At 44.6% G+C, this 27,941-nt stretch overlaps 1 protein-coding gene and 1 long non-coding RNA gene across 2 annotated transcripts in view; one reads left to right on the top strand and one right to left on the bottom strand.

Annotated features, from left to right (window-relative positions):
- The window catches only part of LOC141166334 (uncharacterized), a 154,342-nt gene that overhangs the window by 72,754 nt on the left and 53,647 nt on the right, over positions 1 to 27,941 (bottom strand). The gene's annotated exons all lie outside the window — the stretch shown is intronic.
- Positions 1 to 27,941, top strand: part of TRPM1 (transient receptor potential cation channel subfamily M member 1) — a 64,281-nt gene that overhangs the window by 22,702 nt on the left and 13,638 nt on the right. Inside the window, exons 6-9 of the mRNA XM_073652909.1 lie at positions 898 to 1,026; positions 6,215 to 6,466; positions 6,863 to 7,037; positions 18,035 to 18,055. Of these exons, the coding sequence (XP_073509010.1) occupies positions 898 to 1,026; positions 6,215 to 6,466; positions 6,863 to 7,037; positions 18,035 to 18,055 (577 nt within the window). The remainder of the gene's footprint in view (positions 1 to 897; positions 1,027 to 6,214; positions 6,467 to 6,862; positions 7,038 to 18,034; positions 18,056 to 27,941) is intronic.

Below are 27,941 nucleotides of genomic sequence, written 5' to 3'. Positions count from 1 at the left end.
GGGGACAATGGGAGCTGGTAACCACATCAATTAAATGTCAGAGATTGACATTGGCATGTAAATGGTTAACAGCAGCGATCGGCGTTCAGCTCTTCTCGCTGCTGTTACAGACAAATGCCAGCTATGTAACACAACCAGCACCTACTGGATGTAAATGGAGCTTTCCTGTAAAACAACCGGACCTCAGCACTAACATACAGTTACATCAGTTTGCACTAAGGAGTTAAAACGCCTTGCCACATTGCTTTGAATATGTAGTCAAAACAGAAACTCCATTTGTAGACACGTGTTTTAGGGGGTTTGCCCCCTCATCAGTACAAAGCAAGAGGCCTGGTTGGCTGGGTCAGAAACATATCACAGGGTGTGTAATAGTTTCATTGCATCATAACAAACATAACTTTTCAAATGAAGCACATGTGTATTAGGAGAAGTATCCCACTTGTAGTAGACGGTGCATTAATAATACATTGCATGCTTGGGTTGACAATATTGAAGAAATTCTTCAGAGTGACCATTTCTTAGGTCAGATGAGAGTTCACTTCAGATGTGATCACTGTGTTAAGCCCTATGACCTTTTCAGTAATGCTTTGCAAATCATCTTAAAAGGGGATTACACATCAAGGACACAACAAATAACTTTATGTTTTCCCGTGCACCTTTTTGTGCACCACTGCATCACAAAGGAGATCAAATAGACTTTAACTGTATACATTCTTAACAAGACATTGCATTTCAATATTTCATCCTCCTGCACAGAGGCATTTACATTTCAAATCATGTTATACCCGTCCACATAATTTAATAAAGCTTTAACTTCATTTAAACAAACTAATATATGTCAAAATTTACCACAAAAACTGTAATATGTGGGATAATAAATGTGTTTTTTCTTCACAGATTTCCTACTTAGCATATTTAATGTTATTCAATTACATTATTTTGGTGAAGATGGAGAGATGGCCTTCACTTCAGGAGTGGATTGTCATTTCATATATTGTAACACTTGCACTTGAGAAAGTGAGAGAGGTGAGAATTGGAACTGGAAGTTATGTGTAGAATGAGAGATTGGTTTTGTATTGTAATTTCAGCTTATTATATTTTCATGGCACACTGGTGACACTCTAAGTTTCAATGTACTAGTGACTGGACCATGGTGGACAAGGTAAATCTCCCGGTGGGCCCATTTTATTATATAAAAGTATAGGTATATTTGTGAATGAGGGTGATGTAATATTTTCTTGTAGCTGAACAGTGGGCCACAAAGTCAGAGTTACTGGTGTGCCCTTTGCATCCAGTCCGACACGGCTAGTGACTATTTAAATCCAGAAACGTCATTTGGATTGTGGCCTATTAAACAGTATAATGTTGAGTGAATTCCCCTTGAATAGAACTTAACTGCAGTACTAGAAGTAGGCACCCATATTGATGAGCTCCTTTATTCTGCCAACCATCGATCAACTCCCATCAATCAAACATTTGTGGGTTATCTTAACAGTAGGCATTTAGTATTTAAAGGGGCATATTCGTATCAGACATTTGGGGTCCCGTTGGGTCCTTCACCTGTCTCAAGAAATGGCGTCCCCCAACCTATGTCTCACATCTGCTGTGAATAAAAAGATTTCCGCACATATGCTACTGTAGTTAGAAGCGTCTATGGGAGATCTGAAAATAGCCATGGACTTCCCGGTCATGCCATAAATGTCTGAGGTCAGAATACACTATTAATTCTGTCCTGACATCTGCCATACATGTACAGTACATGTCTGGTGTGGGTTTATGGGAGCTGAACCCCCCCACCATACTTGGCAGACACGAGTTGTATTATACAGTCAGTAGTGATGATCGAGAACTAAAAAAAACAGCACTCAAATGGAGTGAGAGCAGCATGTGAAAGACGCCTGGACGCATCTCTGACTCCAAGGTCACAGATGGGAACAATGTTGTCAGAGTATTAATAAATAAATAAATAATTTTAAAAAGCTACGTGCAGTCCCCCCCTATTTTTGATAACCAGCCAAGGTAAAGCAGACAGCTGCGAGCTTATATTTTCAGGCTGGGAAGGTCCCTGGTTATTGGGCCCTTTGCAGCCTAAAAATACAAGCCCACAGCTGCCCCAGAATTGGCACGTCACATTAGATGCATCAATTCTGGCGCTTTGCCCGGCTCTTCCCGATTGCCCTGGTGTAATGGTAATCGGGGTAATGGTAGTTGGGTTTGATGACAGCTGTGATTTGTCAAAATTCACAGCTGGCATCAAGCTCTGGGGTTAGTAATGGAGAGGTGTTTATCAGATACCCCCATTACTAACCCAGTAATGAAGAATAAAAACACACACACAGAAAAAAACACTTTATTTGAATAAAGACTCCCCCATACTATCCCTTGCTCACCAATTAATTGAAGAAAAAAAATCCCATGCAGGCCTGGTGTAATCTACCGAATTTGATGTAGTCCAGAAAATGATACCTGAAAGACATAAAAAGACAGAACTAAATACAAGAGACAGTGACTCATTCACCAATTTATTACCCAAATGTTGCCACACAGGTCCATGTTCCTCGATTCTGTTTCCGGCCAGGTAGTGACTATAACGACCATCAGAACCGCCAAGTGTCGCTCAGCGAGACCCGATGACGATGATGAGCGTTGATGTCACTCCCTGGCACCTGTGAATAGCGGTCACTTTACTGCTATTCACAGGCGCCGGAAACAGAATCGAGGAACATGGACTACATTGTACCCCTGTGGCAACATTTTGGGTAATAAATTGGTGAACATGAGACTGTCTCTTGTCTTTATTTCTGCCTTTCAGGTATCCTTTTCTAGACTACTTCGAATTCGTTGGATTACTGCGGACCTGCACAGGATTTTTTTTATTTTTTTTAATAAATTGGTGAATGTTGGATAGTGTGGGGAATAAAGTGTTTTTTTCTGCGAGTGTGTGTTTTTATTAACGGGTTAGTAATGGGAGTGTCTGATAGACACCTCTCCATTACTAACCCCAGGGCTTGATGCCCGCTGTGATTTTTGACAAATCATAGCTGTCATCAAACTCAACTACCATTGCCCCAATTGCCACTGCTCCAGGGCAATCGGGAAAGCTGGACAAAGAGCCAGAATTGTGATGCGACAATTCTGGGGCAGCTGCAGGCTCATATTGTTAGGCTGGGAAGGGCAAAACAACCATGGACCTTCCCAGCCTGATAATATAAGCCCTCAGCTGTCTGCTTTACCTTGGCTGGTTATCAAAAATAAGGGGGGACCCCAAGTCATTTTTTTAACTTATTTATTTATTAGGTTAATCCATTGGTCAACACTAAGAGCAGTGAAAGCTCGAAACTCATAGACCTGACGTTGCTATGCAATTTTAATAATTTTTCCTACATTTTCTATTTTTAAACAGTTTAAATAAATGTGATGTTTTATATATTTTTTGCAGTTGCTGGATTTTCTTTCCTTTTCCACAGCTGGCATCAACCCCAACTATCATTACCCCGATTGCCATCGCACCAGGGCAATTGGGAAGAGCCGGGCAAAGTGCCAGAATTGGCACATCTAATGTGATGCGCGAATTCTGGGGTGACTACGGGCTTGTATTTTTAGGCTTGGAAGGGCCCAATAACCAGGGACCTACCCAGCCTGATAATATAAGCCCACAGCTGTCTACTTTACCTTGACTGGCTATCAATAATAGGGGGAGCCCCACGTCATTTTTTTTAAATTATTTATTTAGTTGGTTAAACATAAGCTCTCCCTCCTAGATCAACTCTCTCTGAACTGCTCCCAGAGGAGAGTGTGCCAAGCATTGCGTCACCGGGTCTTGTATAAGACCCGATGATGCAATGCGACCAGCCAATCACAGTAATGCCAGTATCCAACATGGCAATCCCCTTATGTTTATTGGCTGTCTAACAGCCGCAAAACATGCAAGACGGGGACTCGAGCATAGTGCTCGAGCACCCGCGATACTCAATTGAGTAACGAGCATACCAGAGCACCGCGATGCTCGATTGAATATCGAGCAGTGGCGAGCATGCTCGCTCATCACTAACAGTCAGCATATGCCAGTAACAGCTGTAATGGGAGCACAGGTCATTACTCTTAACTATTTAAATGCCAATATCAATATCTGGCTTTTGAATACACAATCTCCAGGAGCACAATTTCAGATTGTTTGCCATCACTGAAAGCCTCCATGGCTACCATATTGGGCCTTGTGTGAAGCTCAGACACAGACTGGGCTTAATGGAAGAAGATGATTTTAGCTACATACTGCAATACTTTGGTACGCTATCTATTCACTAGATTTAGTGGTATTGCAGTATATAGAATAAGTAATCAGGCAACCGCAGATTCAAGTCTTTTAAAAGACTAAAAAAACTTTTACAAAATTAGAAAAATATTGAAAAAATATAGCAACATGAAATATTTCGAGTCTCCCACTTTGCCCCTTTGAAAAATAAAGACATAAAAGAACATTCACTATTGTAGTGTTCATAAAAGTACACTATTAAAATTTTGAAAATATTAAGCTCACATGGTAAATGCCGTAATGGAAAATAAAAATCTAAGTTCCGTAATTGTAATTTTTCAGTCACTGCACTACACCAAAAAATGCAATAAAAAGAAATCAAAACATAGTGTGCACCCCAAAATTTTACCAAATAAAATCTCAGCTACACAAAAAAATAAGACTTAACAAAGGTAAGCTGAATAGTAAAATGGATAGTGTCATTCAAAGCTACAACTTGTCCTTCAAAAAAAAACATTGTATTGGCCCTGTCCAAAGATAATTAAAAAACATATTACTGTCAGTTGAAAAAAATTAAAAATTGGTCACCATGGTGTTGGCTGATTGGAACAAGTTATTATCTATACATAGGAGAGATGCCAACTTGTATATTGGCGGGTTCAGACTATTGGAACCCTCACCAATCGCCAGAATAGGGTACTTTCATATTTGTTAGAATGAAGCAATGGTGCAAATGCTTGACCGCCACTCCATTCATTTTCTATGGGACTGCCAGAGTGCTGTTTTTGATTTTTCATGGCAGCTGCATAGAGAATGAGTGGAGCAGTGTTGAGCATGCAAACTACCTCTTTATTCTATCAGGGTTAAAAGTGCCTTGTTGTGGAAATCAGGGGGGTTCACCATGGTCAGATCCCCATAGACCTACAATGAGATAACTTGTTCCAACTAGACAATCCTAATGGCAGAAAACGTCCTTCCGTTATTTGCACATGGTGTCTTTTTCAGGTGGATTTTTCCTGGAAAAGAGCTAAAACAAATTCCAAAAAGAACGAACATAGGCAGTGCAATGTCAAAATGACTTACAGTGCATATGCGCCATCTTTTTGAGCTTCTTTTAACTGCTCCAGGTTTGAAAGCTGTGAAACGGGTAAAAGAAGTTACCTTACCATTTTTCAGGTGACTTACAGAAGCCACTCAGTAGTTTATATGTACAATTAAGAAAAAAAAATCATCAGCAGGAAGACCCCCAAGAAAGCGTTCAGTGAAACTCCAAAGAAGATGCTTCAGAAAAACACTGCCAGCAATTTTCGGTGTCTAAAAGATGCTGCGGGCACATACCCCTAAAGGGGTTCTCAAAGAATGTGATAAAGTGGCTCCTGTCTAATAATTCAAATGGCAGCCCAGTCAGGATAGCCTGCAGTCTGAAGAAACACGACTTCCAAGACCTATGTCTCAACTGACAGAGGAGCTATAGCATAAGCAAACATACATTTGTTAGCCAAGAAGAAGGGCTGTGGCATCAGAAGAAATAAATATTCTCCATAGCTGGCTATACACAGAGGACTGAGGCTGTAGAAAAAATCCTTTGTGCTCAGTCAGCCGAGGAGAAGATTTATTTCTTCTCCTGTAACGGCCCTTCTCTGTAGCTCATTGTTTTATGTGTTTATGATACAGCTCCTTTGTAGATTGAGACACAGGTTTCAGGAGCTGTGATTCTTCAGACTTCAGCCCGTCCTGACACGTGACTAAGATGGGCTGCCCTTTGAAATATGTAACAGGGGCCATTTATTACATTCCAAATAGAAGGTACGAACACAGGTTATACTAAACAGTTCAGCACATCTTTAGCATAATAATCCATGTTAATATCAGAATTCATATTAAGCTGTAATTCAGTCAGTGTTTTTACACAGTTGGTTATTTTTTTCCACTTACTTTTTGTCAATCCACATTTCCCTGCAGATTCTAATGTCTGAACCAGGAAAGCTAAGCCAGAAAGTAAAGGTCTGGTTACAAGAGTACTGGAATATCACTGATCTTGTAGCCATTTCAGTGTTTCTAATTGGAGCAATGCTCAGACTACAAAATCAGCCATATATGGGTTACGGACGGGTCATATACTGTGTGGATATCATCTTTTGGTATATTCGGGTTTTGGATATCTTTGGAGTCAACAAATACCTCGGACCCTATGTGATGATGATCGGAAAAATGGTAAGTCAGCATAGAATTTTTTAAATGATTATGATGGATTTTTTTTTATGAAGACCAGTCCTATATATTCACTGCTAGTAGCTAACTGTATCAGAGCAAGTTTATTTTTCCTTTGAGCCTAGTACCTGTGTGAAAACAATGATGCTTTCTGATAGCATGTTAACTGACAGTAAGCAGAGATCCTGTAAATGGGGAGGAATTGAAATCCAAAGTTCTTTAAAAGTTGCAGTGTGTTCTATCATACAATGGAGGAGTTTATTTACAGGAAAAGAGATCCTATTTTAGGGCGTAACTGCACTTATTTTGCGTTTTCTATGGATAGATCAAAGCAAAAAATTAAACCAGCATTTTATAAAATTGTTGCTTGTTCATTTGTCTTATTTCCTATTTTTATAGATGATTGACATGCTGTATTTTGTGATCATAATGCTGGTTGTGTTGATGAGCTTTGGCGTGGCAAGACAGGCCATTTTGCACCCAGATGAGGAGCCTTCATGGAGGCTAGCCCGCAACATCTTTTACATGCCATATTGGATGATCTACGGAGAGGTGTTTGCAGACCAGATTGACCGTAAGACTAGAGTTCATAGTAAGACTCTGCTTGCTGTTTCCCAGGCAGATGATCAGTCCAAATTAACAGATTTTCTGCTTTAATTTGGAGTGTAAAATTCATTGTGTTGATGTTATGTATAGGCTTCTCCACCTTATCTTAAAATGTATATACGGACATAAATCATGGTTATAGTCATCAGCAGGATATTTACTGTACATCCTACACACATTTCATTGATAATTAGAGATGAATGAAGCTACAGTATAACTATCGTCTCTTTTTCCAAAAAGTGACTATTCCCTCCATTAGTTTCCAATCTATAATTTGGTGAATAAATGCTACCTAAATTGGGACCAGGTTAGCCAGATTGAGTAAAAGGCAGAATAGGTATTATCTTAACTAGCTTGTCCATTCTACCCACATCAACCATAGTGTAGGATTCATTATGATTTACCGCATGATCACAATTAAAAAGCGGAGGAAACCTTTATTGCTTTGGGAGATAGAGAGAGAGCACGCATGGTTGAGGGACACTGCGGGAGACATACAGTACAGACCAAAAGTTTGGACACACCTTCTCATTTAAAGATTTTTCTGTATTTTCTTGTCTATGAAAATTGTACATTCACACTGAAGGCATCAAAACTATGAATTAACACATGTGGAATTATATACTTAACAAAAAAATGTGAAACAGCTGAAAATATGTCTTATATTCTAGGTTCTTCAAAGTAGCCACCTTTTGCTTTGATGACTGCTTTGCACACTCTTGGCATTCTCTTGATGAGCTTCAAGAGGTAGTCACCGGAAATGGTCTTCCAACAATCTTGAAGGAGTTCCCAGAGATGCTTAGCACTTGTTGGCCCTTTTGCCTTCACTCTGCGGTCCAGCTCACCCCAAACCATCTCGATTGGGTTCAGGTCTGGTGACTGTGGAGGCCAGGTCATCTGGCGTAGTACCCCATCACTCTCCTTCTTGGTCAAATAGCCCTTCCACAGCCTGGAGGTGTGTGTTGGGGTCATTGTCCTGTTGAAAAATAAATGATGGTCCAACTAAACGCAAACCGGATGAAACAGCATGCCGCTGCAAGATGCTGTGGTAGCCATGCTGGTTTAGTATGCCTTCAATTTTGAATAAATCCCCAACAGTGGCACCAGCAAAGCACCCCCACACCATCACACCTCCTCCTCCATGCTTCACGGTGGGAACCTGGCATGTAGAGTCCATCTGTTCACCTTTTCTGCGTTGCACAAAGACACGGTGGTTGGAACCAAAGATCTCAAATTTGGACTCATCAGACCAAAGCACAGATTTCCACTGGTCTAATGTCCATTCCAGGTGTTCTTTAGCCCAAACAAGTCTCTTCTGCTTGTTGCCTGTCCTTAGCAGTGGTTTCCTAGCAGCTATTTTACCATGAAGGCCTGCTGCACAAAGTCTCCTCTTAACAGTTGTTGAAGAGATGTGTCTGCTGCTAGAACTCTGTGTGGCATTGACCTGGTCTCTAATCTGAGCTACTGTTAACCTGCGATTTCTGAGGCTGGTGACTCGGATAAACTTATCCTCAGAAGCAGAGGTGACTCTTGGTCTTCCTTTCCTGGGGCGGTCCTCATGTGAGCCAGTTTCTTTGTAGCGCTTGATGGTTTTTGCAACTGCACTTGGGGACACTTTCAAAGTTTTCCCAAATTTTCGGACTGACAATTTTTCATTTCTTAAAGTAATGATGGCCACTCGTTTTTCTTTACTTAGCTGCTTTTTTCTTGCCATAATACAAATTCTAACAGTATATTCAGTAGGGCTATCAGCTGTGTATCCACCAGACTTCTGCACAACACAACTGATGGTCCCAACCCCATTTATAAGGCAAGAAATTGCACTTATTAAACCTGACAGGGCACACCTGTGAAGTGAAAACCATTTCCGGTGACTACCTCTTGAAGCTCATCAAGAGAATGCCAAGAGTGTGCAAAGCCGTCATCAAAGCAAAAGGTGGCTACTTTGAAGAACCTAGAATATAAGACATATATTTTCAGTTGTTTCACACTTTTTTGTTAAGTATATAATTCCATATGTGTTAATTCATAGTTTTGATGCCTTCAGTGTGAATGTACAATTTTCATAGTCCTGAAAATACAGAAAAATCTTTAAATGAGAAGGTGTGTCCAAACTTTTGGTCTGTACTGTACATTTGGATGTCTAACAGAAAACAAGGGAACACACGATATACACATTTGCATAGATGAGGGGTAAACTGCTCACCTTTTGGGGTTGTTAAACTCTCAGCCAAGGAATCAAGGATTGACAGCTGCTGCAGTACCCTCAGTTTGGGAGTTCCTGCCATATAAGGTAAGTAGTGGGAGGATAGGAGTAGTAGTAATTCAAGAATCCAGAACAAGTTTATTCTCAACGCGTTTTAAAGTTGGACCAACTTTTTTATTAGGAGAACCACAAAACCATATATTTTGCTTCTCCTGATGAAAAAATTGGTCCAACTTCGAAACGTGTTGAGAATAAACCGCGTGGTCAATCCTGTACAACGTCTTTTGGATTCTTGAATTACATCACCAGCGCACACTACTACTCCTATCCTCCCACTACTTGACATATGGATGTCTGGCACAGAATATTATGTAATGATGATGCAAGCTAGGGTCGAACTACAGCCATAGCAGCTGCTTTGTGATCTACGACAACAGGGGATATGCCGAGCAGGAACAATGGCGCAAGGCCTAGCAGTGATGACTGGGTGAAGGAAGTGGTTCTATCAGAGCGGGTGGCTTGCAGAATAGAGGAGGGCCCATTGATAACCTATGCAGGGAAGGAGGATTGGCTTATGTGAAAATGTGGGGCTGACACAATGATGGAGGGCAGGGTGTTGACCCGTGAGGAATGGGTGGTTCCCTCAGACTGGACAGCTGGCACAATAGAGAATGGCCTGTCATTGATGAGCATAGGGGGGTGATGAGCAGGGGGGCTTGATTCAAACGTTTTCGATGGAGCCTTAGCATATCTAAACATACCTTTAGAGATAAGCATTCCTTATATTAATAGGGGGTGAGTATCGGTGTAGGAAATCCTTTTCCATAGGACCTACAAGAGATGGGGCAAACAAGCACTGTCCAGTCCTAGGTGATGGTTATGGGTGTGGTGGTGTTAAAAGCATCAGAAATGGCCACATTATAATCTAAGGAACTATGGGATTCTTTATAACTGTTTGTACTTTGGAGGACTGCAAGTTTTTAAACAACCAAAATCTATTGATTTTAGTAAAAAAAAAACATGTAATATTCTATGGTAGGGAACAATTACATTGTGGTGTGCCACTTATATCAGCTGATAGAAAATTTCCTGCAACCAGACCCAGCCTACAATGTGAGAAGCGCTTGGTCAACCATGTTAGTGGACTTAAGGGCCACATAAACATACATATTCATGAAGAATGTATGATTCTGAAAGGCGGTAGGCATGATCATACCAAACAATATTACCCCTCTGAAATGTGATTGTCTTGTTTATTACAAAATGTTTAATTATGATGGTAAAACCATAAAGATTATGGAAAACATACAATTTTTGTTTTCAGGTTTTAAAGAGAATATATAATTTAAGTATCATAAAAGGTGTTTTATGATTTCATTAAAGCCCTGTCCCCATCTGCAATTTGTTTTTTAAAAATAAAATGTGCTTTACTCACCCTCCCTGGATTCAGCACCGAGTTTCTGACGCTCCTTCTGAGGTCTGTTATTGTCTGCTGTGCTGATCTCATGTCACCAGCGCTGCAGCCAATAACTGAGCTCAGCGACTTAGGCAGAAACGCTGAGCTCAGTTAGTGGCTGTAGTGCTCTGGAAGAGACATCAGCGTAGCAGACAATAACAGACATCGGGAGCAGTGGAGGAGACTCATTGGTGGACCTGTGGAAGGTGAGTAAAGCACAGGGTTTTTTTGTAAAACAAACTGCAGTCGGGGAACATGAGTTTTCTGAAACCAGAAAACCCCTTTATTTAATTGTAAGTATGTAGAACAGAAATGACATGTTTATTATTATTTGTACAAATACTTCTTTGAATCACCATATTAGAGGCATGTACTTACTTTTTACATTGATATCCATATAAACAGTGCAGTAAGGTGTGTGTGCTTTATAGCAGCTGCAATTAATGGTAGTTATTAGTCAGAAAAGTGTCCATACTGACGCACCCCCTGGGCCAGTGCTGTAGGGGATACCCGGAGCCGGATCTCGATGGGGGTAGTAGTCCTTGTGGCGGTGACCCGGTCCGTGCCCAGGGTGTCAAACTAAGTGGCAGTCTATGGCAGTAGATGTTTAACCTGATTGTCGACTACGCCACCCGTTGAGTGCGGCTTTGAAGCCGCCGCTGCAGAGCAGTCCACTGAGGCCGGTGGTATATGTGCAGCAGTGATGGTATAACCCCCAACGGGAGGGGTATGGCCTCAGGACAGCAGGTGTAGATGATGGGGGTTGTGATGATGCAAAAAGAAGATTCAGAGTCAGGAGATGCAGTTCAGGGTTTTTACTTACTGGTGTTCTTTTGGTCACTCTGACCTTGAGTGACCACCCGAGCCGTGCTGCGTCCACCAGGTCCTGGACTCGGCCAACCCCCAGGCAATTCCGGAGCGTGGTCCTGAGCTCCTTTCTGACTCTCCCTTCCTCTGGCCGTTCCCACCAGGGATCCACTTTTGGCCGGCTCCCTCGGGTCTCTTGGTGGTTGAACCTTCTCTGGCTTCCCTGACCCTATGCTCGGTGTGCCATTCTGGTGGATTTGGTGAGGGTCGTGGCAAATCTTGCCCACGACCTCCGGTTCCTGGCTAAGGTTTGCTTTGGCCTCCGCCAGCTTGGGATCCGGTACCCTTGTGCGCCAACCCTTCACCCTTCTGTCCTTATTCTGGGATCTTGGGGTTCCTTCTTGTTTCCTCTCTGGGTCCTTCTCACTCCTCTCTCTCTCTCTGCAGGCTCTGCTCTGGAGCTGGGCCCAGCCGGAGCCACAGCTCCCTGTCAGCCCTTCTGGCTGAGCTCCTCTGCTCTGCTCCTCAGGCTAAACTCTGACCCTGTTCTAAGATGGTGCCCACCTTATATACTCCCTCTATGTGTGAGCTCAGGTGACCAGCACCCAATGAGCTCCTATCTTTACTCAGACTACTCCCCCTATCTGCCCCTACACTACTGGGATGTTCCACCCCCCTCCCACTCCAGCCAGGGACAGACGCAGTCGTACCTGCACATATACTGGTGGGAGTACCGTCGTTCTGTCCCCCGGAAATGGGATGTATGTAGTGCATGCAGCCTACTAGCTCAGTTCCACACTCCATCCTTACCCGGGAGTGGAATACCACACCTCTGGCTTGAGGTGTAATACCCCTGTAGCAGCCGAGTCCTCAGGGTGCTACATTCCCCCCTGGTAAATCACAGCACGTCCTCGGGCTGTAAAAGAATAAAAACATCCACAAACATACAATTTTTTTTTCAAAAACATCATAAACATATAAAACATTATATATATCATCAGCATAAAACTTTTCATAGTAAACATTCTTGTTCCTCCGGCCACGGTGCAACTTGTGACCGGGTAAAGTGCAACAGTCTCTTCAAGAAAAACAGTTTTCCCACAAAACCAGTAGGGGGCGCTTTAGAAAGCGCAACTATATACAAGGGGAGGTATGGCCGCTCTCAGTCCTCGACCAGTGGGGAAAAGGGATGGCTGTTCACAGTCCTCAGCCTGTGGGGAGATGGGACACACTGGAACAGTTCACTGGTCCCAATGGGGACTATAATGGTAACAGTTATTGTACCTTCACGGGTAACTATTTACAGTGCTCCTACTGTACATCAGTGGCGACGTCCTCCTGGGGGGTCCCACTCAAACTGCGCCTCCTCTAACGAGAGCGGGGTCATCTTGACGGGCACCGGAGCCGGGATCAGGGGCTCATCCAGAGGTCTTTCTTTCCGGAGTCGGGGATGGTGGAACTCCGGTGGCCACACAAAGGGCTGCCCATCCGGGCATGTGTGCTGGGCAAATAGGTCTTCACCCAGGTGTGGCGCTGTGGACGTTGAGGGCGCTGTTGTGGTGGCGGCGCCCGGGTTCACCAGGCCTTGCGACCAGGCTTGGGGCACCCTGAATGTAAAGGGCACCGTGAAGACGGCGGCGCCCGGGGTTACTTGGCCCAGCGACCAGGCCGGTAGCTCAGTGGAGGTAGAGGGCGCTGTTGGCACTGCGGCGCCCGGGGGTACTCGGCCTTGCGACCAGGCCAGTGGCGTCTCCTGCTTGGCCGCGCTCAGGGTTGCGGCGCGTGACGTCACAGGGGGCGTGGTCGCGGCTCCTGCTTGGGGCCTAGTCTGGAGCGGTAGCGGTGCGGCAACGGGCACGATCAGTGGGACTTCGGGCTCTGCGACGGGGAGCGGGGGTAGGCTTACGGTGGCTGGGCTCGGGGTAGTAACGTCCCCTTTACTTGCCTCCGTCTCTTCAGCTCCCTCTGCGGCGTCGTCTCCGGCCTCCGTCCCTTCTGCATCCTCTTCAGGGGCAGGCGTGCTCCTCGTTGCGGGTGGTGTGCTCCGCTGGCGGGTTCCAGCCTGCTGGGCCATCTCCCTGCTCCACTCCATCAGCGTTTCTCGCTGCACTTGGGCCATCCTCCGTGCGAGGCCCTCCAGCGCGGTCTGTGCACGCTCCCGGTCTCGGGGAAGCTGTGCCAGGATCTCCACCAGGTCTTGTGGAGTGGTAGCTTGCATCAGGCTCCTGACCACAGGGTCGGTGCTGCCTGCCTCTCCCTCCATCTCTGGGTACGGCTCCTCCAGACTCCTCCAAGCTGCTCCCATCTTCTCTCTTTTGTTCTGTCTCCGCCCACATTGAGGGCGGTCCTGGGGCAACTTGGTGATTGTCAGTTCCAGGGGCAGACCTCCCACGCTGATGGACATCTCAATCATTGCAGTCTCTGCTGGTGGGGGCGGTCTTCGTTTTTGGCGCCATTCTTGGTCCTGGCCCACGATGGGAGGTGGCCTCTTGCCACCCTCTGGCACGCCCATAATGGCGTCCGCTCTGCCAGGGCGGGAAATCTTCTGAAATGGCGGGAATCGTCTTCCAGTGGCGGGAAACTCCGTGGATGGCGGGAATCTTCACCGATGGTGGGAAGAAGGCTGAAGATGGCGCCGGATGGCGGGAAAACTTCACGGATGGTAAGTTTTAAAAGTCTCTTTTTCAGGCACGCAGTACCCGGTGGTTGCGGGCACGTTATCCTGCCGACTACGCCAAAGTTCACGCACCCCCTGGGCCAGTGCTGTAGGGGATACCCGGAGCCGGATCTCGATGGGGGTAGTAGTCCTTGTGGCGGTGACCCGGTCCGTGCCCAGGGTGTCAAACTAAGTGGCAGTCTATGGCAGTAGATGTTTAACCTGATTGTCGACTACGCCACCCGTTGAGTGCGGCTTTGAAGCCGCCGCTGCAGAGCAGTCCACTGAGGCCGGTGGTATATGTGCAGCAGTGATGGTATAACCCCCAACGGGAGGGGTATGGCCTCAGGGCAGCAGGTGTAGATGATGGGGGTTGTGATGATGCAAAAAGAAGATTCAGAGTCAGGAGATGCAGTTCAGGGTTTTTACTTACTGGTGTTCTTTTGGTCACTCTGGCCTTGAGTGACCACCCGAGCCGTGCTGCGTCCACCAGGTCCTGGACTCGGCCAACCCCCAGGCAATTCTGGAGCGTGGTCCTGAGCTCCTTTCTGACTCTCCCTTCCTCTGGCCGTTCCCACCAGGGATCCACTTTTGGCCGGCTCCCTCGGGTCTCTTGGTGGTTGAACCTTCTCTGGCTTCCCTGACCCTATGCTCGGTGTGCCATTCTGGTGGATTTGGTGAGGGTCGTGGCAAATCTTGCCCACGACCTCCGGTTCCTGGCTAAGGTTTGCTTTGGCCTCCGCCAGCTTGGGATCCGGTACCCTTGTGCGCCAACCCTTCACCCTTCTGTCCTTATTCTGGGATCTTGGGGTTCCTTCTTGTTTCCTCTCTGGGTCCTTCTCACTCCTCTCTCTCTCTCTGCAGGCTCTGCTCTGGAGCTGGGCCCAGCCGGAGCCACAGCTCCCTGTCAGCCCTTCTGGCTGAGCTCCTCTGCTCTGCTCCTCAGGCTAAACTCTGACCCTGTTCTAAGATGGTGCCCACCTTATATACTCCCTCTATGTGTGAGCTCAGGTGACCAGCACCCAATGAGCTCCTATCTTTACTCAGACTACTCCCCCTATCTGCCCCTACACTACTGGGATGTTCCACCCCCCTCCCACTCCAGCCAGGGACAGACGCAGTCGTACCTGCACATATACTGGTGGGAGTACCGTCGTTTTGTACCCCGGAAATGGGATGTATGTAGTGCATGCAGCCTACTAGCTCAGTTCCACACTCCATCCTTACCCGGGAGTGGAATACCACACCTCTGGCTTGAGGTGTAATACCCCTGTAGCAGCCGAGTCCTCAGGGTGCTACAATACACTAAGGGTGCATTTAAACTGCACAATTATTAGGAAAGCACATTCCTAGGATTCCTCGTTTCTAGTGATGAGCGAGTATGTTCTGTTAACCCTTTCGGCGAGTATGCTCGGGCCGAGCCTCGAGTATTTACAGCTGCTCGGTGTTATGTTTGAATCACTCCCATGTGCATGATTTACGACTGTTTGACAAGTTTAATACATGTGAGGAATGTGTAAGAAATAGACATTCCATACATGTACTAAAGCTGTCAAACAGTCGCAAATCATGCACACGGGAGCGATTCAAACATATCACCGAGCAGCTGTAACTACTCGGTGCTCGGCCCCAGCATACTCGGCGAAAGGGTTAACAGAACATACTCGCTCATCACTGCTCGTTTCCCGATAATGTTAAAAGTGTAATCAGGGTGGCGATCACCCGACATGCAGTCACATGCATTAAACCTGTCAGTAGGAATAAAAAACCCCCACACACATTAGACTAACATCAGTCAATATCGACAGGTTTGGCTGGTAGTCTAATATGGAGACAAAGTCAGTGGAGACAAAGATCCGGTGTGTCCAACTTCAGATTGCCAATCCTTTTGTTCTCTAAGGCCACGGCCCCACTATCAGTATTTGTTCAGTATTCGGTCAGTATTTTTTCTCAGGAGTGGGAGCCAAAACCAGTTGAGGAACAATCAGAGAAAAGGTATAATGGAAACAAGTCACCAATTCTGCATTTATCACCCACTCCTGGTTTTGGCTTCCACTCCTGAGAAAAAATACTGACCGAATACTGACCAAATACTGATAGTGGGGCCGTGGCCTAAGAGATAAGCTGCCATTGGAGGTGTTCTCTTAAAGAACACAGTAGCGCTCAGTGAGTGAGTTCTCTGTGTATGGCAAAGTTGGGCGGGATAGCTGTTTGCTGAAAAATCATCTAAACCATCATTCAGCCGACAACACTCAACCTTTTACCCAAACTGTTAACAAATTAACAGTGATGATCTTCTGTGTTCAGGTAGAATTAGGTTAATGTAAATATTAACTTTTAAGAGTAACTAGCTAAACATTTTTTTAAGTAATTATACTCCAGGCATCGCAAGGTCTGACTTTTTGGAATATATGTAATTACCTTGTTTGGCTTCTTACTTTCTCTCTTCTCATTACCTTATTTTGCTGTTTCAATGCCTACTTTATGCGCTTTTAAAAGCTGATGCTCAGCAAGATCCATGCACTATATTCAAGCAGTCTGTGTGTGGGACTTTCTGCTCCTAACCCCATACTCAGACAGGGGAATTCCCAAACACAGGCTGTTTGCATGCAGTGTATGAATATTGCTGGGCAGCAGTTAAAAGGAGCTTCTAAAAGAGCATAAACTAGATAGTAAAACAGCATTGCAGTATAGTGTTTGTGAGAGAAGGAAGCATAATAGGTAATGAATAGTGATGAGCGAGCATGTTCTGTTAACCCTTTCGGCGAGCATGCTCAGGTGCTCGCCGAGTATCTTCAGAGTGCTCGGGTGTTACATCTTCGTTACTCAGTGCTCATAATTTGTGACTGTTTGACAGCTTTAATAAATGTGAGGAATGCCTAAGAAACAGGCATTCCTCACATGTATTAAAGCCGTCAAACAGTCGCAAATCATGAGCACCGAGTGACTAAAACATGACACCCGAGCACCCTGAAGATACTCGGAAAACACCAGAGCATGCTCGTAAACCTCGAGTAACGAGCATACTCGCTCATCACTAGTAATGAAGGATATTACAATCATTCATAACTTTTTAATGCCTTTATGATAATTGAAAAAATCATTAGTTACTCTTAAAACAATGTTTTCAAATGGCAGTAAGATGTCAAGTAAGTGGAATTATTCTCCAAAACAGTCAATCTGTCTGGTCCTCCTTCTGGCTTGATTGACATCTCACAGCCTGTACATTATCACCAGGCTCTAGCATATACACTGTGCTCCCAAGAAGCCGAGGCCAATACACCTCCCTCCACTGTGCTTGCACTGGATGCTACTGGATCCACATTGCCACTTTCTTCATCTGTTTTTCCATCAAAATGTAAACTGATAACAATGCTTACGTTTTCTGGTATCTGTTATGACATCCTTGTCCATGTATAGATAATCACTAGTGATGAGCGAGCATGTTCTGTTAACCCTTTCGGTTAACCCTAAGAAACAGGCATTCGTCACATGTATTAAAGCTGTCAAACAGTCACAAATCATGAGCACTGAGTGACTAAAACATAACACCCGAGCATGCCGAAGATACTCGGAAAACACCCGAGCATGCTCGTAAATTTCGAGTAACGAGCATGCTCGTAAATTTCGAGTAACGAGAACGCTTGCTCATCACTAATAATCACCAAATACGAACAAAGATAAAGAGATTTGATATTATATAGTAGTTATTGGTGAAGATCAAAATATAGATTATAATTTATATCATTTATTCAATGCATTTTTTTGTTCTACCATATGTAATTTATATAATGATTTTTATCACTTTCTCACATATTGTATCTTTTTTTTCTTGAACAGTGTACGCAATGGAGATAAACCGTAAGTATTTTTATATACGGTTTATCATTTTCAAATGAGTGAGAAAATAAAAAGTGTGGGACATAAGCCTAATGTCTAATTGACGTATGTAAATCACAACACAACTGCTCATGAAAGTGGAAGACGGTCATTCCTCTAATAGTGTTACAAATATTATTAGATTCACCAATACATAACCCTTCAAGGAGTCTAATTCACTTTGAATAAGTGAATCTACATATATGTTTTATTATCTAGCAATTTTTAGATCCAAAATTGAATGCTGATTACTTTCTTTATGCATTTGTATTACAGTCTAATGTTTTTATGTACAGAGGTCCCAATCCCCTGCATATACATACATTTAAAGCATAAACATTTTGCTACCATTAAAAGATGATTATACAGTGGGTATGGAAAGTATTCAGACCCCTTTCAATTTTAGACTCTGTTTCATTTCAGCCATTTGGTAAATTCTAAAAATATCATTTTTTTTCTCATTAAAGTACACTCTGCACTCCATCTTGACTGAAAAAAAACAGAAATTTTGAAATTTTTGCAAATTTATTAAAAAAGAAAAGCTGAAATATCACATGGTCATAAGTATTCAGACCCTTTGCTCAGTATTGAGTAGAAGCATCCTTTTGAGCTAGTACAGCCATGAGTCGTCTTGGGAATGATGCAACAAGTTTTTCACACCTGGATTTGGGGGTCCTCTGCTATTCTTCCTTGCAGATCCTCTCCAGTTCCGTCAGGTTGGATGGTGAACGTTGGTGGACAGCCAATTTTCAGGTCTCTCCAGAGATGCTCAATTGGGTTTAGGCCAGGGCTCTGGCTGGGCCAGTCAAGAATGGTCACAGAGTTGTTCTGAAGCCACTTCTCTGTTATTTTAACTGTGTGCTTAGGGTCATTGTCTTGTTGGAAGGTGAACCTTGGGCGAAGTCTAAGGTCCAGAGCACTCTGGAAGAGGTTTTCATCCAGGATATCTCTGTACTTGGCTCCATTCATGTTTCCTTCAATTGCAACCAGTTGTCCTGTCCCTGCAGCTGAAAAACACCCCCATAGCATGATTCTGCCCCCACTATGTTTCACTGTTGGGATTGTATTGGGAAGGTGATGAGCAGTGCCTGGTATTCTCCACACATACCGCTTAGAATTGTCACCAAAAAATTCTGTCTTCATCTCATCAGACCAGAGAATCTTATTTCTCATAGTCTGTGAGTCCTTCATGTGTTTTTGAGCAAACTCTATGCGGGCTTTTATATGTCTTGCACTGAGGGGAGGCTTCCGTCGGGTCACTCTGCCATAGAGGTCCGAATGGTGGAGGGCTGCAGTGATAGTTGACTTTGTGTAACTTTCTCCCATCTCGCTACTGCATCTCTGGAGCTCAGCCACAGTGATCTTGGGGTTCTTCTTTACCTCTCTCACCAAGGTTCTTCTCCCACGATTGCTCAGTTTGGCAGGACGGCCAGGTCTTGGAAGACTTCTGGTGGTCACAAACTTCTTCTATTTAAGGATTATGGAGAGCACTGTGCTCTTAGGAAACTTGAGTAGTGCAGAAATTCTTTTGTAACCTTGGCCGGATCTGTGCTTTTCCACAATTCTGTCTCTGAGCTCCTTGTGCAGTTCCTTTGAGCTCATGATTCTCATTTGGTCTCACATGCACTGTGAGCTGTGAGGTCTTATATAGACAGGTGTGTGCCTTTCCAAATCAAGTCCTATTAGTTTAATTAAACACAGCTGGACTCCAGTGAAGGAGTAGAAACATCTCAAGGAGGATCACAAGGAAATGGACATCATGTGACTTAAATATGAGTGTCTGAGCAAAGGGTCTGAATACTTATGACCATGTGGTATTTCAGTTTTTCTTTTTTAATAAATTTGCAAAAATTTCTACATTTCTGTTTTTTTCAGTCAAGATGGGGTGCAGAGTGTACTTTAAAGAGAAAAAAAAGGAAATTTTTAGAATTTACCAAATGGCTGCAATGAAACAAAGAGTGAAAAATTGAAAGGGGTCTGAATACTTTCCGTACCCACTGTATCATTCTAATATATTACAGAAGCACTCCAGAAACATTTTTATAATTGGCTTCCGGTAAACAGAATGTACAGCCAATTTTCTTACCTGTTGCTTTTCTCTTGACTTGTTATGTCCATTCCATTCAGCCATTATACAATTGAAATCTGATTGAAAGGCATATCTTCAGAATTTAAAGTTACCTCCTATCCATATGATATATATATTTATATATAGTAAGGTAGCTAATGGTCACATAGTCGATGGGAAGTATGCGTCACCTGCCAGTGTTTGGCAAATGATATGTGTGTTTGGAGGGAGGCCTCCTGTGTGTTGTTTCGTCGGACTGAGCCAGTGAGCTGAACGCTTCGCTGCCTGTGTGCCCACAGGACTAGCTTAAGCAGAGACTTGCTTAATGGACATTTTACTTTGTTTTTCCCTGAAGCAAAGGCTGTTTGTATTCCTTTATTTTTGTTGGATTTATGATGTAATAAACCAACATGAAGATTTAAAGGAACATGCCTCCTGTTTGCCTCACACCACACCCAAGTGAGTAACATCCCTACAATTGGTGTTAGACGTGCAGGCAGTGTTCCCAGAACATATGTGTGACTGCTGCTAAAAGAACTGAATGTCCTGGGTAAAGTCTTCAACAAGCCAGCAAGCATCTCCAGACAAAATGGAGGACCTGCTGAAACACCTCGTCCAGTCGCAGCAGTACCAGCAGGAGACTAACAAGGTGTTGTTACACCAGATCCAGCAGCACCAGCAGGAGCAGCGGCAGCAGATGCAGCTTCTGGCAACTGCCATCCAGGGTAGGATGAGCACCCCAACCCCAGGTCCGGCGGATGACTCCCACGTCCGGAAGGCGGTAAGACGGGCCTTGCAGAAGATGACCCCTTGGGATGATGTGGAAGCTTTTCTGACTGTATTTGAAAGGGTTGCTGAGAGGGAGAAACTTCCGCCAGAGCATTGGGCAGAGGTGCTGGCGCTATACCTGATAGCCCCAGAAAGTTTACTATGACCTAGCTTTGCAGGATGCTAAGGAGTATGGCAAGCTAAAGACTGGGATTCTGGCACGCTTGGGGGTGACAATGTCTGTCAGGTCCCAGCGGGTCCACCGCTGGGCGTATCACCGGGACAAATCACCTCGCTCCCAAATGTTTGACCTTTTGCACCTGGTCCAGAAGTGGCTGCAGCCAGAGGCCTCTACGCCTGCGCAGATGGTAGAGCGAGTGGTGATTGACCGTTTTTTAAAATTCCCTGCCGAGGCTAATACAGACTTGGGTCTCGACTGGTCAAGAGATACCAGGGGGGTGGAAGATTCCTTGGGAAGGCAGCCCACTCCACATCGCTACGGGTGATGTGGTTTGCTGGAGGTGCCACTGCCCAGGCCATATAGCCGCCCGTTGTCTCCTGACCCCCAAGCAGATGGACTGCAGCATACGATGCTGTTGTTCATATTATGCATATCCGGCCTGCAGTGTGAACTGTCCACCCAGCGAGGGGCCACAAGCTTGTCCCATGAATGTGAACGGGTGGGAGGTAATGGCACTGCTAGACTCCGGGAGTCTGGTGACCCTTGTGAGGGCCACTCTTCCTTTCCAACTGAATCCCAGGGAAAAAGGTTGGCGTACAGTGCATTCATGGTGATGCTAAGGACTACCCTATGGCCAGAGTGGACATTGAAATGGCCCACGGTACTGAGTCCCATGAGGTCGACGTCATCCAGGACTTGTTGCACCCTATTATTATAGGCCGGGACTTTTGTTTATTTTTGGAGTTGTGGGGATTGGGTTCCGGGTTTGCAGGATCAGATAGGAAACCAGTTAACCCTGATGAGGTATCACCACACCTGGAGTCAGACAGGTTTCCCTTTTGTGTCCATGTGGGGGATGAGGAGGTAGTGTCCCCTGAGTCTGACATTCCGGAGTTAGGGGAGACCAGTGAGAATTTTGGGTCTGCCAAACATAGGGACCTAACTCTGAAGGAAGCCTTTAATAGTGTCTCAGTCATAAATGGGGTTGCACAGGAGCCAGGGGCTGACACAAGACTTCCCTATTTTATTATAAGTGAGGAATTGTTGTACTGGGTCACAAAAGTGAGGGAGGAGCTGGTGAAACAGTTAATAGTGCCGGGCCCCTATAGACGGAAGGTGTTGGACGTGGCCCATTCAAATATCTTGGGGGAACATCTGGGGGTGGAAAAAACACAGGATCAGATCATGCATAGGTTCTTTTGACCCGGGTGCCACCAGGAAATATTAAAGTATTGCAGGTCCTGCCCTACGTGTCAGTTAACAGCCCCCACCACTCACTTTCAAAGTCCCCTCATCCCATTGCCCATTATTGTAGTGCCGTTCGAGAGAATTGCCATGGACTTGGTTGGTCCCCTTGTTAAATCTGCTCATGGGCATCAATATATATTGGTTATTCTGGACTATGCCACACGCTATCCTGAAGCGATTCCCCTGAGAAACTCCTCCGCCAAGAGCATAGCCCAGGAATTGGTCCATATTTTTTCCCAGACAGGTTTACTAAAGGAGATCCTGACTGACCAGGGAATACCTTTTATGAGTAAGCTGATGAGGGAGTTATGCAAGGTCCTGCAAATCTCCCAACTGAGGACTTCAGTGTACCATCCACAGACAGATGGCCTTGTGGAGAGGTTTAATAAAACGCTGAAGAGCATGCTGAGGAAGGCCATAGAAAATGACGGTAGAGACTGGGACTGTCTCCTACTGTATCTGCTGTTCTCTATCCGTGAAGTGCCACAGACCTCTACAGGGTTTTCGCCATTTGAACTCCAGTATGGCCGACATCCGCAGGATCTCCTTGATATAGTAAAGGAAACCTGGGAAGTCTAAGTCACGCCCTACAGAAGCATCATCGAGCACGTTGCACTGATACAGCAGAGGATTGCGAAAGTGATGCCCATCGTATAAGGACACCTCCTCCAGGCACAAGAAGCTCAGGCCAGGGTCTACAACTGGTCAGCCAGAGTGAGGCAATTCAATGCGGGAGACCGAGTCCTCCTGCTAATTCCTACTGTGGAGAGTAAGTTCTTGGCAAAATGGCAAGGGCTGTATGACGTGGTGGAAAAAGTTGGTGAAGTGAACTACAAGGTTCATCAACCAGGACGACGTAAGCCGTACAAGACATACCACGTCAACCTCATCAAGCCGTGGCAAGACAGAGAGGCTGTGGAAGATCCATGCTTGGTGGTCAAACCATAAGGCGAGGTTGGAGGAGTCGAAATATCGAAGACGCTAACGAAGGCCCAAAAACAGCAGTGTCGGGAGTTGTTGCAGAAGAACAGGGATCTGTTCTCAGAATTGCCATTCCGCACAAGGGTCATAGAACATAAGGTTCTGACGGAGCCACATGTGCGGGTGAACTTGAAGCCCTATCGGATTCCTGAGGTCCGACTAGAGTTGATCTCAAAGGAGGTGGCTCGTATGCTGAAACTCGGAGTCATTGAAGAATCCAAAAGCGGCTGGTCAAGGTCTTCCCCTAAGAAATACGCTGCAGCATATCTGGACGATATTGTTATCTTCAGCCCAGACTGGGAGAGTCATCTGGAAAAGGTCCAGGCGGTGTTTGATGCTCTAAGGAAGGCGGGGTTTTCAATAAACCTGAAGAAATGTGCCACGGGGAAAGAAGAACCCAAATACCTGGGATATGTAGTGGGTAGAAGCGAGATCAAACCCCAAATCAGTAAAGTGGAGGCAATACAAACCTGGCCGAGACCGCTGTCAAAAAAACAAGTTAGAGCCTTCCTGGGGATCTTGAGATACTACAAGAGGTTCATCCCAAACTTCGCCATGATGGCCGCACCCCTGACTGACTTCCTTAAGGGGACAAAATCTGCAATGGTCAAATGGCCTGAAGAGGCAGAGATAGCCTTTCAAAAAATGAAAGGGGCTCTGTGTAAGCAACCGGTCCTGGTTGCCCCCGATTTTAAGAAAGAATTTGTGCGCCAAACGGACGCCTCAGATGTCGGTTTGGGAGTAGTCCTTTCCCAGGAGATACACGGGGAGGAGCTCCCTATTCTATATCTGAGTAGGAAGCTGTCCTCATATGAGAGGAATTATTCGGTCATAGAGAAGTAGTGCTTGGCCATAAAGTGGGCGATGGACACGTTGTGGTACTATCTGTTAGGACGTAAGTTTAGATTGGTATCCGACCATGCCCCACGCAGATGGATGAGGGAAACAAAGGGTAAAAATGCTAGAGTCACCTGCTGGTTCTTAGACCTTCAGGATTTCAACTTCCATGTAGAATACAGGGCAGGGAAGCTACATGGTAGTGCCGATGCCCCCTCGAGAATCCCCTGTCTAGTGGTAGAAGGTGCCAAACCCACGGCTTTAGGCAGAGGGGGAGGTATGTAAGGTGGCTAATGGTCACATAGTCGATGGGAGGTATGTGTCACAGAGATGGCTGTCCTCTGTGATGTAGCCCGGAGTGTTTCTCTTGTGCATGTAAGCACTAAGAGGATCGTTTGGTGCATGTGGGACTGGGTTATGGGTAGCTAGAAGAGTTGCGCGGGTCCAGCTACCCACATACCTCATCTCTGGGTGTGGTTAACAGCCTTTAAAATGGATGCCGGTGTTTGGCACATGCTCTATGTGTTTGGAGGGAGAAGGCCTCCTGTGTGTTGTTTCGCCGGACTGAGCCAGTGAGGTGAACGCTTCGCTGCCTGTGTGCCCACAGGACTAACTTAAGCAGAGACTTGCTTAATGGACATTTTACTTTGTTTTTGCCTGAAGCAAAGGCTGTTTGTATTCCTTTATTTTTGTTGGATTTATGATGTAATAATCCAACATGAAGATTTAAAGGAACATGCCTCCTGTTTGCCTCCCACCGCACCCAAGTGAGTAACATCCCTACAATATATAATATCAATATACTTCCCCTCTATTCAAGAGCCATGTTCTTTGGATCCAGAGCCCCATTCTATGGATAGCTTGGGTTCCCTCAGAAAAGACTCTGAGTGATCAGTAAGTTATGCCCTATCCTAACTTCCAATTCTTGGAAACGCCTTTAATGTGAGTCTCATACGAACGCATAGAGAAACTGACATTTCATAGACACATAAGAGCCGGTATGATTTGGGAGGCAGAGGCATGTGGTACAACAGAGAAAAAGGAACTGAGGGATAATTCAAGAAGAAAGACACCACTAGGCAAATTAACTGTACTGCCAATACCAGGATGTCAGTTATTAACTGACCAAATAAGAAATGTTTCTGGGAGTGCTTCTTCGATAGTTTGCATTGTAGGAAACCTGTCAGGTGATTTATGCTGCCAGAGACACAGGCAACATGAATCATGGATGGGCTCCCTAATGCTGCTATGTGTGTTTTACCCTGAAACATTGTAACACTGCATAGAAAACAGGATGTGGAAATGGGGGCACGTCCTCGCTGGCTTCTCCCCTATGTGTATACCAACCCCTATAACTCATTTCCTCATTCCCTGCTCCTTTTAAAACTATTGTTTTCTCTAAAATGCCACAAAGTTTCACAGTAAATCCTACATATCTACAAATAGACAGATTCATGCTGTCTGTAGTTCAGGAATCACTTGATAGGTTCCCTTTAACCACTCATAACCTTTGACGTATATTTATGTCAAAGGTCATGTCCCTGCCTTTGATGTGGGCTTGCACGTCCAGCCCACATACCCTCCCTCCCCCACACATGACGACTGATTTAATCAGCCATCAAGTGCCTTTAACAGCCATGGGTGGAGCGGTGCTCCACCCGCGGCTGTTAACCTGTTAAATTCCGCCTGCAATCACTGACAGTGGAATTTAATTATGCCGGCCGGAAGCGAGTCATTAATCCCACCCATTGGTGCCCCTGTCACATGATCATGGGGCACCGATGGGTTGTCATGACAGCCGGGAGTCTGCTGATGAGCCCGTGCCTGCCATTGTGAATCTCCTGTGAACGTCGGCTCTGGGCCGGCGTTCATAGGAGATTGTGATTTCTGCTATACATAGCAGGGGTGAAGCACTGCTATGTATCGCACAATCAATCGGATGATAGCAGTTTCATGTCTCCTAAGGGGACTATTGAACACAGTAAAAAGTATGAAAAAAAGTCAAATTAATTATTATTTTTATAATTTTTTTTACTGTTTTATTTTAAGTGGGGCAAGAGGGTGGTGCCTTTTGCCCCATTGAAAATAAAACAGTAAAAAAAATACACATATTTGCTATCACTGCATTCAGAAATGTCTGATCTATCAAAATATAAAAACAATTAATCTGATCAATAAACGGCGTAGCAAGAAAAAAATCAAAACGCCAGAATTATGTTTTTTTGGCTGCCGCAACATTGCAATGAAATGGAATAACAGGCGATCAAAGCATCTTATCCACCCAAAAATTATATCAATTAAAACTTCAGCTCAAACTGTAAAAAATGAGTCCTCACACAGCCCCAGATCCCACAAAATGAAAACGCTACAGGTCTCGGAAAATGGCGACATAAGCAAAAAAAAATTTCTTTCAAATGTCTGAATTTTTTTCACCACCTAAATAAAAAAAACGATACATGTTTGAGATCTGCACACTAGTATTGACCTGGAGAATCAAAATGGTAGGTCAGTTTTAACAAATATAGTGAACATGGTAAATAAAAAAACAAAAAACAATTGTGGAATTGCACTTTTTTTGCAATTTCACCACACTTAGAATTTCTTTCCCGTTTTCCAGCTCACTATATGGTAAAATCAATGGTGTCATTCAAAAGTAAAACTTGTCCTGCAATAAACAAGCCCTCAGATGACCATATTAACTAAAAAAAAAGTTATGGCTCTTGGAAAAAGGGGAGGAAAAAACGAAAGCATAAAAATGGAAAATCGTAAGGTTATGAAGGGGTTAAAAAGGTAGTCCATGATTTAAAATAATGATTACAAAGCAGGAAATGCTTCTAGCAACATAAAATAAGAATATAAAATAACTTAGGATCTCCTGGCAAATTCCCCCACTCCAAATAATAGCCTGATACAACCGTCATTCAAGACAAGAGGTGAGGGGCTTTGGAGCGCTTACTGCAGACAGTGGTGTGCACTTCAGATGTAAGGATCACCATCAAAGCATTTACACTGCATAATTATCATGAATGAGTGTTCCTAGGAATGTTTGTTCATGGTAATTGTGCAATCAAACAGGTTGACAATCAACTAGCGAAAAAAAAAAAATTGCTCATTTGTCAGGTGAAATTATATTTGGTTGCACAAAAGATCACAGTTCTCATCAGCACATCATCCTGTGTAAACAGGACCTATGCTGTTGAGAGCAATGGCAGCCTATGTGCACTGAACAATTTACTACTGATCGTTCTGTGCACATCTGAAGTGCAGTCGGTCTGTGTAAAGAGGCTATTGACTGGAAAACATGTTTCCAGCTAGTGATACACAGTGTAAATTGACCGTTACTGGAGCAGCCTGCGACAGGTTAATATTTTCCTTTCACAATGATGCAGATAATAAAACTATACACACAGGTTCCTCTTTAGCACTGTCAAATCTGGCTTCTCCGAATGTCTCCATGGGTTCCAGGCAACCAAAGGGTCCCTCCTACCAACCCCAAACAACATATCCATGGGACCAGGTGACTTCATCGTCCCAACCTGGTCTCCCCAAATGTACCCATGGGCTCTCTGATAGTTAATGGAGCAGATCCGTATCTATCCAGTCAGGGCCGATACCCTTAGACTGGAATCATGTAGAATCCAAATCTGTGACTCTTTGGATGGAGCTGCCGTGCTATCCATCTACTGTCCTGAAGAATGTGTCTCATTCTCCTTGTAAAGTCTTTCTGATTCTCCTTGATTCTGCTTGCAGCACTACAGACATCCCTGTTTATATTTAAATCTGTG

This window comes from Phyllobates terribilis, unplaced genomic scaffold, assembly GCF_046119375.1.
Source record: "Phyllobates terribilis strain yellow unplaced genomic scaffold, ASM4611937v1 Scaffold_11__3_contigs__length_659146591, whole genome shotgun sequence".
Classification (NCBI taxonomy): Eukaryota; Metazoa; Chordata; class Amphibia; order Anura; family Dendrobatidae; genus Phyllobates; species Phyllobates terribilis.
This window is presented reverse-complemented; position numbering and strand designations above follow the sequence as displayed.